The 12,708-nt window shown below is 36.7% G+C and overlaps 2 protein-coding genes across 4 annotated transcripts in view; both read left to right on the top strand.

Moving 5' to 3' along the window:
- Nucleotides 1-2,759: 2,759 nt before the first annotated feature.
- Nucleotides 2,760-7,317, top strand: anxa3a (annexin A3a). Its single transcript, XM_016453608.1, has 14 exons — nt 2,760-2,841; nt 3,167-3,193; nt 3,295-3,345; nt 3,547-3,634; nt 3,719-3,813; nt 3,893-4,006; nt 4,169-4,259; nt 4,341-4,420; nt 4,506-4,562; nt 5,976-6,069; nt 6,166-6,261; nt 6,385-6,443; nt 6,515-6,637; nt 6,925-7,317. The coding sequence occupies exons 2-14, from the start codon at nt 3,179-3,181 to the stop codon at nt 6,979-6,981; spliced, it is 1,020 nt and encodes a 339-aa protein (XP_016309094.1). The 5' UTR covers nt 2,760-2,841; nt 3,167-3,178; the 3' UTR covers nt 6,982-7,317.
- Nucleotides 7,318-9,466: 2,149 nt separating this feature from the next.
- bmp2k (BMP2 inducible kinase) overlaps nt 9,467-12,708 on the top strand; it is a 43,881-nt gene continuing 40,639 nt past the window's right edge. For 2 of the 3 annotated variants that reach the window (XM_016453605.1, XM_016453604.1), the window contains exon 1: nt 9,468-10,510. In XM_016453605.1, coding sequence (XP_016309091.1) covers nt 10,366-10,510 — 145 coding nt within the window. In that variant the 5' untranslated portion in view covers nt 9,468-10,365. Of the gene's footprint in view, nt 10,511-12,708 lie in introns of all 3 variants that reach the window. The other variant, XM_016453607.1, reaches the window with a different exon arrangement.

The raw sequence follows: 12,708 nt of genomic DNA, 5'->3' as shown, positions 1-12,708 counted from the left end.
AGAGGTGATTTCATATCTTAAACTTGAGCACCTTAAATATAGTACGGAATGTTCTAAAGGGTCTGGCAGCCCTTTTTATCTTACAGTGAATCCTCATGGGCTGGGTCATTCTTACTATTCGGTGCCATTTCAGCTTGGTAACTTTCTCACAACATTTTTTTAAATTTCCATGATGTAATCATTTTAACTGAAGAAGGGCTTGTTACACTAAAAGAAAAATACATTGGTCCAGCTCAGGATATTATTCTTTAATAATTTTGCATGAAATTCTTCACACATGCAAGGGCCAAATGTCCACCTTGTTAAAGGACATTCTCATCTCAATTAATAAGTGCCTTGAATGCACAGTAATTGTAATATTTACATTTTGTAAGAGCTAAAATGTCCCTCTCTTTACCCTGCAAATGTATTTTAACAACGTGTTCATAATCGGGCATTATCTTGAAAAAAAGTTGGTGTATTTTAAGACACAGTGTAATTTCAACACATTTATTTTAGAATAAAAATAAATTTCAATGGAATTTTGGCCAAATTTTAAATGATTTCATTTTACCATTTCATTCCCTACAAGTAACAACAAAGATATGCATAACACATTTGTTGAAATTATTTTATTAATATATATATATATATATATAAACTACTGAGGTAACAGGGTGGACAGGGAGGAAACATGGTGGACAGGACATAACAGGGTGGACATCACACCACTGAACAACAGTATTTGTCAATATATTGCCTAATACAAGAAGCATATTGTCACAATTTACAATCACTACAACATATAAATTGTTCTGTATATAACAATTTATAGGATATAAGGCCAATTACACCACATTAAAGTAAGCTGTTCTTATACCTATTATAATAAGATCTCATTTGTTATACTATCCCTTTATTAGGCTACAAAATATGTTTAGCATTGTATTTTACAATTTAAAATTATAGAGAGCATTATTATTTTTTAGAGAACATTATTTTGCTCTCTCTCTCTCTCTCTCTCTCTCTCTCTCTCAAACACACACAGACACTCACAAACTGGTATTCCTATTGTTATGGGTTCATGCCATAGGCGTAATGGTTTTTCTACTGTACAAACTGTATTTTCTATACTGTATCCTAACTGTATTTTACCCTAACCCTACACCTAAACCTACCCCTCACACAAAACTACCGTTATTTTAGATTTTCAAAACACTTAATTCTGTATGACTTATAAGTTTTATTCCCTCAAAGGGACCAAATAAATGTCCCCACAAGGTCAAAATTTACTGGTATCACTATATTTGTGGGGACATTTGGACCCCATAACATAGGGAATACCAGTACACACACACACACACTACAATGGCAAAATCAAGATAATTTAATTACAGTTTCTACCTAATCAACAAAGCTGAGTTCTAACACTCTTTTTTCTATCTTCCTTTATTCCCTTTCTCCACCTGTCCTTCTTTTTTAGGTATATCTGCCTTATTTCAGGGTCTGCATCACGATGAGCCTTGTAGTGTTGCTGCTTTTCTGCAGCAGACAACAGTGCCATTTCCTGACAAATACATGCATACCATTTAAACAACTCTTTCTTTTAAATGCATAGTAAAATAATTATAAGTACCAATACATGCTGTAAACACTTATTTATCTATGTTTACATCGACTGTTACAATACGTCCACCCTGTTACAGTGCAAAACAGTAACAGGGTGGACAGTAACAGGAGGGACATTTTTTGCTAAAGTCAGCTATTGCTGTTCATGTGATGAACAACAAGATAGTGCGTAGTGATCACTGAGGAAGATTTTTAACATGTTTATTAACCATATTTTCAAAATGACAAAAAATTACCAGTTTCTTCTATAAATAAGCATAACAGGGTGGACGTATTATACTTTACCACATCAGTGAATCATTCTAAAACACTAAATAAAGGGGCGAATTAAGGAGTGTTAATTACTCTGCTTCTTGTAGATAGTTTGCCCCCAAAAAGTATTATACTTCCTGAGAGTCATGTTATTAGAGAAACATTCAAGGGCCGTACAGAGGGACTTTTCATCAGAGAAACGGGGGACATTCAATTCAGGGACACAACATGTTTTAAAGACTTTAAGTATTAAAAATGTATAAATAACAAAAATATATATTTTGTTGAGGAATATTACAAATAAGAATATACAACAATATTGAAAATTTTGGAATTTGTTTGAGTTTTATTACTTATATTTGTGGCTGAAGTTATGCAAGCTTACTTGGGGACATGGCAGTTTAGCCTACTTGCACTAAGATATGAGTAATTATTTTTTAATGAATTAATTTTGGGTACATATTTATTGTGTTCTATGGTAGAGGGGCAGTAACATTGTAAGATGAGCATTTAGAAACAAGTATTAGCCCATTTTTACAGAAAATATACCACATTATATCATGGGGACTCAAATGGCACCGGATGCTGAATGACCCGGCTACTATATCATAATTGATCATAATTAACCTTTTAGGGGTGTGTATATGTTTGTAGTTATATGTTTTGGTGTGAAATATGTGAGTTAAGAAGAATGTTGTTTATAATAATTAAAATCCATAAAAAATAGTTGAATAATAATAAAAGCTGATATATCGCCTTGACAGGGGTTAAATGATCATGAAGAAAATAAAGTGTCATTTTCCTGCTGAATCAAATGGTATATTATAGCAGCGCGTTGGATGTTCATGAAGGGAGAGGCTCCGTAAGAATGCTTGTCTTTTGTGAAAATGACACATCGTGTCGCAAACGCCCCGAGGAAGCAGGTGAGGAGAAGTTAAACCGGACAGGGAGACACGTTCAGTGTTGATTTATATCGCAAAGGTAAGTGCAAACTGAATAATAAATTATTACATATAGCCTATATATAAACGTAGGTAACACTTTCAAAGCCGTGTTCGTTCGATTAACTTCGCATCTGCTTTTGATATAGAATCGAAGCAGATATTAGAAATTGAGAAGGCGGTTATGTGACTGCTGCAGTCAATCACGAGTCACGAAAAAGTTTTTTTTTTTCAATTCTGTTAGGCTATCGCTGAGTCTTTGAAATCTGTTTACCTTTTTGTGTATATAAAAATAAAATGAATATGAAAAATAATGTACCTTATGGATTCTGAACTGTAAATATATTAATTGTTTATCACAATAGAATTAATCAAAAATGGCAAACCTGTGGGTAAGTAAAATCTTAAAGGAACATTCAGTCATATCTGTTGTTTAAGTAAAGAATATGAATTTGAAGAGCGTTTATTATTTATTTAATTTCTTGTGTTGCAGGAAGACTTGCAAAGTGTTGCGAATGCTGTTCCTGTTTCATTCACATCAGCGGTAAACAAACAACTATGTATAAATGTGTGTGTGTGTGTGTGTACATATATATATATATATATATATATATATATGTGTGTGTGTGTGTATAATTGGTTCTTATTTGATACACTTTGGAGAAACTGGACTGGGACTTGTTGTCTCAAACTATTAACACATTTTTTGTAATATTGATTGATTGATCTTCTTGATCTTCTTCAGCCAGGGGAGCGAGGTACCATTAAAGCCAAATCTAACTTCAACGTCAGTGAAGATGTTGCAGCTCTCCGTAAAGCAATTGAAGGCATAGGTACATAATCTATCCGTACTATATTATATGTATAATACAATATGTGTATTCTCTGTGTATACATGAATATATATATTGTACCAGGTACAACTGAGAAGACACTGATAGACATACTGACTCATAGGAGCAGCAGTCAGAAACAGGCTATTTCAAAGGCATATGAAGAAACCACAAAGAGGGTAAATCTGTGTCCTCTTGCTCAAACACATTTGAGGAAAATTATATTATCATATGCCTAATTTTTTGTCTTCACCATAGATTCTAGTAAATGACTTGAAAGGCGACACCAGGGGCAACTTTGAAAAGCTGCTTGTTGCGCTCGCCAGATCGCCTGCACTCAATGATGCTAAATGGCTAATCAAAGCAATGAAAGTAACGGGCCTTTCCTAACTTTTCATTTTAAATCTTGAACAAAATGAGACATTTAGCAATAATCTCAAACAAATTTCAGCTATATCTATGTGAACATATTTTGCTTGTTGTTTATACATATTTTTCATTGTTTTCCTAATACATGTATGGGATGTTTTTCAGGGGGCTGGAACGGACATCAACATCTTGATAGAAATACTTGCCTCACGGACAAATAAACAAATCAAGGAGCTGTCTGCAGCATATGCTGAGAGTGAGATGAGGAATCTATTGTAGTAACAAAATATGAAAGTTACAAAAATGTATAATTGCTTCCCTTCCCTTTGCCCAATAGAAACAAAGAAAACGCTGATACAGAACCTAAAGACAGAAGTTTCAGGGGATTTTGGCAAAGCCATCCTTCTGCTTGCTGAGGTGATTAAATACTCATGTATAGCAGTTTATTGTAATAAAGGCAGCTCTGGAAGTTAATGATATTTTATTTGTCTCTCATTGTAAGGGCGCGAGGGATGAAAGCACCAATGTGAATGCAGACAAGGCTAGAGAGGATGCAAAGGTATAGAACATAATCACTTTTAATTGAACCTGTGCTTTCAGGATTCTTTTTCAGTAGGATTAAGTAAAAATTTATTCTGTGGTATGGAAATACAGCATATTGTCACAGTCTTCAGCTGGTGTGCCCAGGATGGCCACCAGAGGACACTGTGTGTTTGTGTAGGCACTTGGCTTGTGTTGTGTTTGTTTGGTGCCATGAGCTTTCTCCTGTCTATTGTCTGACCCCACCCATCTTGTTACCTCATTGTTGTTTTAGTGATTCCACCTGTGTCTCCCTCATTACCTGTCCTACTAATGCTGAGTTCACACTGCACGATTTTCAAAGACGTCGCATCATTGTTGGTTTCACACTGAACGACTATCTGGGGTAGCATTCAGTTGCTGCTGTGTTCGCACTGCATGATGGATCGACGACAGAGGGTTTCACATTGCATGACTCTACAATAGGACGAATTGCGACAGCTCTGTCTGGTGCAGGGTTGCCAGGTTTTTGCTACAAAGCCCGCCCAATTACTACTCAAAACTAGCCTGAAAATAGCCCAATTGCTTTTGAGGGGGTCCCCCAGTAAAAATCGCGTAGGGGGGGTAAAATACACATTTTTTTGGCGGGGTTCTCCTAGTAGGCTACAATTCACATTCCAGGGCCTAAATATCACGTTATTGGGGTCGCGTCAACCTGCTGACATAAAAAACAACCGGCGGATTTTGCAACACTGGTCCGCAAACTACGTTTCATATAACTCCTCCCCGAACTTCCTGCTGCCCTGTATCTTGGTCTCTCATTGGCTGTAGGTCATCGCCGTTGTGTTTTTCAGTCAGAACTCATTTCACACAGCGTGATTGTGAATCGCCGACAGCTCCAGATATTTAACATGCCAAATATTTCACGGGCGTCTGCGATTCCCTCAGATCGCGTCTTTGATAATTCACACTGCGTGATTGTCACTCGTGTGAACGAGCACCGATTTGCCTCCGATTTCGGGCATTTGTAGGCGAGTGAACAATCAGGCTAAAATTGTGACGTGTGAACTCGGCAATAGTCTCCGTGTTTGCAATCCTGTTCTGCTTCGTTATTTGTTGTGTTGGAGGTTGTATGTACTTGTGTTGCTTCCTGTTTGGTCGTGCTGTGCCCTTGCCTGCTTGTTTTTCCCCCTTGGGATAGTTTTTGTTTTGTTTTTCTACTAATGAAGAGCCATATTTCTTCATGCATCTTGAGTCCTCGCCTCATCCCTTCCCCCGACCGGGATGCATATGTTGTGCTTCTCCTTATCTCAATACTTCACCATTTTGTCTTTTATTTCTTTAATTAAGCCCTTCATCATAGACCGCAAGCCGAAACCAGTTCACCTGTATTAAAGATGATGTTATTTATGATTAGATGTGAGCACCTACATGTTCTCTGTTTCCTCCATAGGCCCTCTATCATGCAGGCGAGAAGAGACTGGGAACTGATGAGTCCAAGTTCATCGAGATCCTCTGTAAAAGGAGCATTCCTCACCTGAGACAAAGTACCCAACATAATCATCTAAATAAGCAAAAGCATTTTGCATAGGAACTGAAATGGCAGGTGTGTTTTAAATTTAACTTGACATGTTGTATTACAGCAATATTGGAATATAAAAACATCAGTGGCAAGACTTTGCAAAAGAGCATTGAGAAGGAAATGTCTGGAAAATTGGAGGAACTGCTGGTTGCCATTGGTAAATTTTTCAATTATGAAATCAAATGCACAATAAGCATTTGGTATTTGATTTTTTTTTTTAACCTCTACATAGTTTTTTATTAAATACACCTTTTTTTCTTCCTTTTTTTTTTCCTTCTAGTAAAGTGTGTGATGAGTACTCCTGCATACTTTGCTGAAAAACTCTACAAAAGCATGAAGGTACAAATAGAAGCACATTATTGTCGGTCATTGAGTTTGTACAACACTGATGTTTATTTGTGAACCTGCAGGGAGCAGGTACAGATGAAACCACTCTGACCAGAGTAATGGTCAGCCGTGGAGAGGTTGACATGCTGGACATCAGAGCTGAATTCAAGAAGCTCTATCAGCGTTCACTCTACAAGGAAATAAGTGTAAGTATTCTCCACTCATATAAACACTTTAGAACAGGTTCAGGCCATCTGCCATTGTTCTTTAATGTGCTAGAAGCCTATAGTACATCACTTCCTGATCCTCAGGTTTATTAGTTTAATCATGCCCTCAAGATATCGTAACATTCACAAATGTTTATTTGACAATCCATTCTACATATCTGACAGTGACCATATGTGTCAATATATTCCATGCAAATTAAACTCATTTTTGATGAGGAGTTTTGTATTTGATTTATGAAGAGTGACCTTGCTCATTTTTATTTCAGTCTGACGCGTCTGACATCTACGGTGATTGCTTGAAGATGATTTGTGGAGAAGACTAACCCAGAAATGCTACTAAAGATGTCCTGTTTGGTTATTTTGCAATATGTTAAATGAATACGTGTATATGTAATATTTTAACGCTTTTTCAGAAAATAGTTTATGTAGCTGGTTTACTGCAGGTAATGGCAGAGTAAAATTCATATTGATTCATGATTGCTGTTGAAAACATTTCCCCTGTTTCTTTGTCTAAATTACTCATAAGGCAAAATAAGTAAAATATATGCGATATAAATCAAATTAGTAAAAAAACTAATATACATGTTTTAGAACATTGCGATGTTGGAATTCTGGTAAATCATGAATATCAATTTAATATTAAATAATATTACTATGAATATTCCTGCATTTCAGTTTTTGTTCAAATTAAAAATTTATTTTTGCATTAATTTTGTCCTTCCGATATTATATGGATAAGTGCTTTTAAATGTTGTCTGGGCAAAATAATGTAGTTAAACGATTTATACCACTTAATCTTATTGGTTTCTTAATCATTGTCCCAAATGTCACTGTTCTTTCCATGTCTATTTCCGCTTCTATAATTTCATTGAATTTACCTGCCGCACTTTATCTCAGTATTGACGGCAGTTTGCCAGATGTTAATGTCATTAAGAAAAGAAAGTACTTCCTAATAAGGCCTTACTCTGTCCATATGGTTCCTGCTTGAACAATGTATTCTGAACTTTACCATTTTCATAACACATTTTAGACTAAATTGTAGGCAGATTTTCCTGCAGATCGTATAGACTTAAACCTACTTTACTTTTGGTTAAAAAAAAAAAAAAAAGCAAAGAAAAGAGAACAAAGGGGAAAAATTGGACCTTGGTTAATTTAATAAATGTGACAATAGATTCTACTTTTAATTAGACATATGATAATTATGCAAAATCACAGCTCCCAAAAGTGTTATGCAACAGCCAAAATCAAAACTTCACACATTATGATAAAGATAACCAAGATATCTGAGCGTTCTTGCAGTGTGCACAGTGTTGAGTCATCTGCTCAGCTGCTGCTGATGAAACTTTGCACAGTCAGGGGAGTTGATTTGTATTGAGGTGGAAAAGAGCCCGAGGGAACAGAAGATCCTCATTAATCCCATGTAATAATCCCAGACTCCAGTTCGTCCTCTGTCTCTCCATCGACCTACATCTGTAGCAATTATCAGATAGCTGTCACATTTGTACAAGCATTATATACATTTGGTTTTACAGCCCTTGATGTTTTTTCTGGATATAACAATTTAAACAGGTCATGATTTTCTTGCTCATGTTATACAATTAACTGAGTGTAAGTTAGTCATTTTATATGTTGAATTGCATATATTAATACACAGTTACATAGCCAATACCTATTCTTCTTTTCTGGGATGAGAAGGCACATGCTCATGTTGCAGTGTTTGACCATTAGAGGGCAGGACATTTTCATGAACTGAATAACTGACGTACCTGAGGACCCTCAGAGGGTCTTGTGTTGTCCACCCAGACTGGTTAACATCATGTGACTGTCTCAATCTGATGTCATCTCTGTCATCAAGTGCTGAATCAGTGTCCTGATTGCACATAAATTAAATGTAATAATGAGTGTCACGTTTGAAATGTTTTGGGAGATATATGTAGGGTATTGTATATAAAAAAAGGAAATCCTAACTTATAACAGTTTTTTTCCCAAACTTATTGAAAAAAATATGTTGAAGACGATGACAATATCAAGTAGATGGCAAATATTTTTTTATTATAATACGTAATTCACTGTTTTGTTCTTAACAGGGAATATAATATAAACTGTAGGCAATTTACTATGCAAAAAATCTTGAATAGGTTTAAAATAGGGCCCGAAGCTTGATTAAATGTTGAGGTCGCTGGTCTGTGTGACTGTTATTTTATTTTTTTATTATTGTTATTAAATAACCATCCAAATCAAACAGACATGTATTAAATAAATATGAATGGTAACAAGGTTGAAAATTTAGACTAAATAACGTAAGTAGAGACTAGCAAATGACGGCTTGTAGAAAATGTTTGTTGTATGGTTGAACTTAATAAATAAAGTCAACACACAATTTGTTTAATAACTGAGAAAATCATTAAACCCTATCAAAGGGTCCACATAATGAATCCTTTGAACAGCACATGCATGCATGCATGCATAAATAGAATGTTACATTATTGTAATAAATATTGCCAATTAAAATTAGTTTATTAGGCCTACTCTATTTAATTCCCATTTTACTTTTCAAGTTAAGTTAATTTTATGTTCAATAGTTTATCCAATAATTCTCACAACAAAAACATTGGATTTGTGCCTCCGGTGCTTAAAAAAACCATGGGACACAAAAGTGTACCGTATTCGCAGAATGTGCCAGTTGCACTTAAGCGCCTCACACAATTCATTCACAGCTTTCAACGGACTAACACATTGGTTAAGATCTTAATCAAGCAAACTGCTAAACAAAACGCAGAGAGACAGTCATCCGTTTCATCCCATCAGAGAAGAGTATCTACAGGACGCATCTCGCTCACACCAATCATGACAATAGGAAGGAATAGGACAAAACAAAGTTAGGTTGTCAGACAGGCGGATTGGGCAATAACAAAACCTCCCACCAATTCTACGGCGAGTCACGGGAGTTCGAACTTTATCAGTGTGACAGGGGACTTCCAGAGCACGAGGAAGCACTCTGCCGTTTAAAAAACATTATAACCGACGCTGCTCGCGCAACATCCGAAACGTACGGCCGCTCGGAGGATTTCTGGCTTATTTTTGTACTGATACATTTGACTGTGATACACGGTGACCCGTTCAAGCAGATAGAGGAAGCCAGTCAGCTAGCGAGCTGGCTAACTAAACTATCCAAAGGGGAAGTGGCAGTAGTCATCGTTTAAGAGTTTCGGTAGCGTAGCTTCCGCCTAACACACCCACTTTCTGCCTGTTTGTTGTTCACATTGGTTTCAGATAGCCTGGACTTCAGCCAACTTGGACTTTCCGCCGAACACAAAAGAATACTTTGGCTGAACAGAGCGTTTTGCCGTTGTTGTTAGCCAGCTAGCGAGGCGAATGGTCTCTCCGCCGCAACTGGAGTCGGCCTGAAAACACAGCAGCGTGGGCTGTATCACTCGTGCTGTTGTCACTCATTAACGACAGAACGCTGCCCTGACAGTTTACTTCTATGCAGTTGCTTCATCGGGCTTTGGAGGAAATTAGGAAGCGTTCAGCTAACGTTACGCCTTTCTGCGTCCCTCGAGCACTGAAGTGCTTGGCGCATCTCGGGAGAGCAGTTCTCTCAGCATGCTGGACAAAAGAGCGGAGATGAGCAGATTGGATTTTTAAGCGTCTTTAGCGTGTTTGGAACTGTCCGTTTGGGGAAGGCGGGAACACAAGAGGCAAGCATGAAGAAGTTTTCGCGTATGCCGAAGTCAGAGAGCGGAAGTCTCGGGGGTGGTTCTGGATCTGGTACTGGGAGCAGCAACTACATCGGAAAGGTGTTTGCTGTCGGTCGATACCAAGTGACGGTGGAAGAGCTGATCGCTGAAGGTAAGTTAATGGATCCATTTGTTTGAGCCACACATGTAACGAGGTGGCAAAACTTACTGGTGAAGTTATAAGAGCCCCCCAAACCCCTCAGACATGTTACATAGAGCCATAAGCAGTTCAGGAAAGATGCATCAAGGTAAACATGCGGTTACTAAAGGTTGCACCTCGCCATATCCGTGCTTTATGTTCTAACATGTTGTTCCTTGCCATAAAAAGAGGAACTAGCTTGGCGCTTGCTTGTCCTTCCCATAAATTCAAAGACAGATGATGCTTCCATATAATCTGATGTCATTTTTTGCCTTTGTCACGGTTAATGATCACATGGTTTTGGATCAGGAGGTGTGGACTGAACCTAATCTTTTGACTTCATGTTTGTCACTGCAAGAAAATCTGGTCGGTGTCTTTCATCTTGTCCTTGTTGAACTTTAAACACAAGAGTTTTAGAGAAAGCTCAGGCCCTTTCAAACATCCAGTTGTTTTACTGCACTAAAATTACTACAATTAAGTTTGCACAAAAATATATTGAGATAATAAACCAAAGTTGATCACATCTTCCTTCTACAGGCCACAGTATTTTTTTTAGTTACAAGTTAAGACGCTTGATGTCTTGTTGATAATCTCTCCTGCACGGTTATAAATAGTGAAAATCTTTTTCAGTTGTTGCGCATTTCATTTAATAGTATTTGTAACTGATCGTTTCAGTATATTTTAGTGTTTACTGTGTGTTAGTCTATTGTTTTGCTCAGCGTCATCTAAAATACTTGATCATTCTCACAGTTCTGTCATGTAATGTGACTGTAATACAAGTACTTGGGTGTTTGTTTCTCATGCAAATGTTGTCAGTTCTGTGAGTTTGACTGAACAGCAACTTGGCAGCTCCAAACTTGCTGACTGGACACAATTATATAATTTACCGTAGGTGCTAAAGTTCACCCTCACAAACAACTGTTGAGTTTGAAAAGTGTTTTTAATTTTACTTCCCACTGGGTTGTTTTATTTAATTTTGACATTGTCTCATCATGTGGTTACAATGAACTTCACTTCTCTTTCTTCTGTGGAATATTTCTCAAAATATCATAGTTCACATAAGAAAGTAAGTCATACATGTTTGAAAACTATATAAAGGTGACTAAACGATTACAGATTTTTCCTTTTTTTTTGTCATGCATGGGCATATTTTCAGTACAATAAACACCCATTTTTAGCTGTAGTCAACAAACCTAACAAAAGACAGACAGTTATGAAAATGTTCTGTTTTGAATGTATACTGTTAATTTGACTGTCTGAAAGGGATAGATTAAATCTATTTGACATTCCTCTGTGGAAAACGACATGAGATGTTGGTCAGAACAAATGAAGAGTATATTTCCAAAAACCGATAACTTAGGGCTGGACAATAATTCAATATCAATATGTATCGCTAAAATTGATCAAAAGTGATGATAAAGGCATTTATAATGTTACAAAAGATTTCTATTTCAGATGAATAGTGTTCATATCGATATCGGAATTATATCGTATCGACCGAAATTAATAAATATATCGTGATATCAATTTTGGCCATATCGTCCAGCCCTACGATAACTCCATTTTTATTTTATTTTCAGAAATCACGGTTTTTTTTTTTTTATTGCGCATTCCAAGTAATATCAATCAAACTACAATTGGGTTGTTTTGATTAAGTAATAATAACTTAAACAAATACAGGTATTTTACAAAATTAAAGTTCATTGAAAGAATGTAGACGCCTGACAAACGTTGTTGTTGTTGTGATCGTAAACTGTATGGATGTGATTACACGCAATACACGGAGCTTTTCCCTCACCATTGTAACGTGCTGCTTTTGCAAGGTTCCCTGAAAACGTTTCAGCTTTTATTTTCCTTTTTCACCCTGAAGTAGATATCACAGGTTCATCAAGTTCGTCGAAGTTATCCATCCTCGATCACTTTTAGTCAGCTTTGACGAAACTCCTCTCATCTAGCACGTCTTTTCAAAGTGAAAGTAGCCTTGTCACCTGACCTGAATACAGCACTGATTCGCTAAAATGTACTTATCGGCTTCTGTTCAAAAACAACAAGGGCGCTTGTCGGCTCTGCAGTAAAACGTGAACTCGTGATGCCTTGAAGTAGGGATGTAACGATTAACCGCGAGCCGGTTGAAAATCGATTTAAATATGTGACGATTCAAATCGGTTGAG

Source organism: Sinocyclocheilus anshuiensis, unplaced genomic scaffold (genome assembly GCF_001515605.1).
Source record: "Sinocyclocheilus anshuiensis isolate Anshui unplaced genomic scaffold, SAMN03320099.WGS_v1.1 scaffold1531, whole genome shotgun sequence".
NCBI lineage: Eukaryota > Metazoa > Chordata > Actinopteri > Cypriniformes > Cyprinidae > Sinocyclocheilus > Sinocyclocheilus anshuiensis.
Note: the sequence above shows the minus strand (reverse complement) of the source record. Positions and strands in the feature narration are given on the sequence as shown.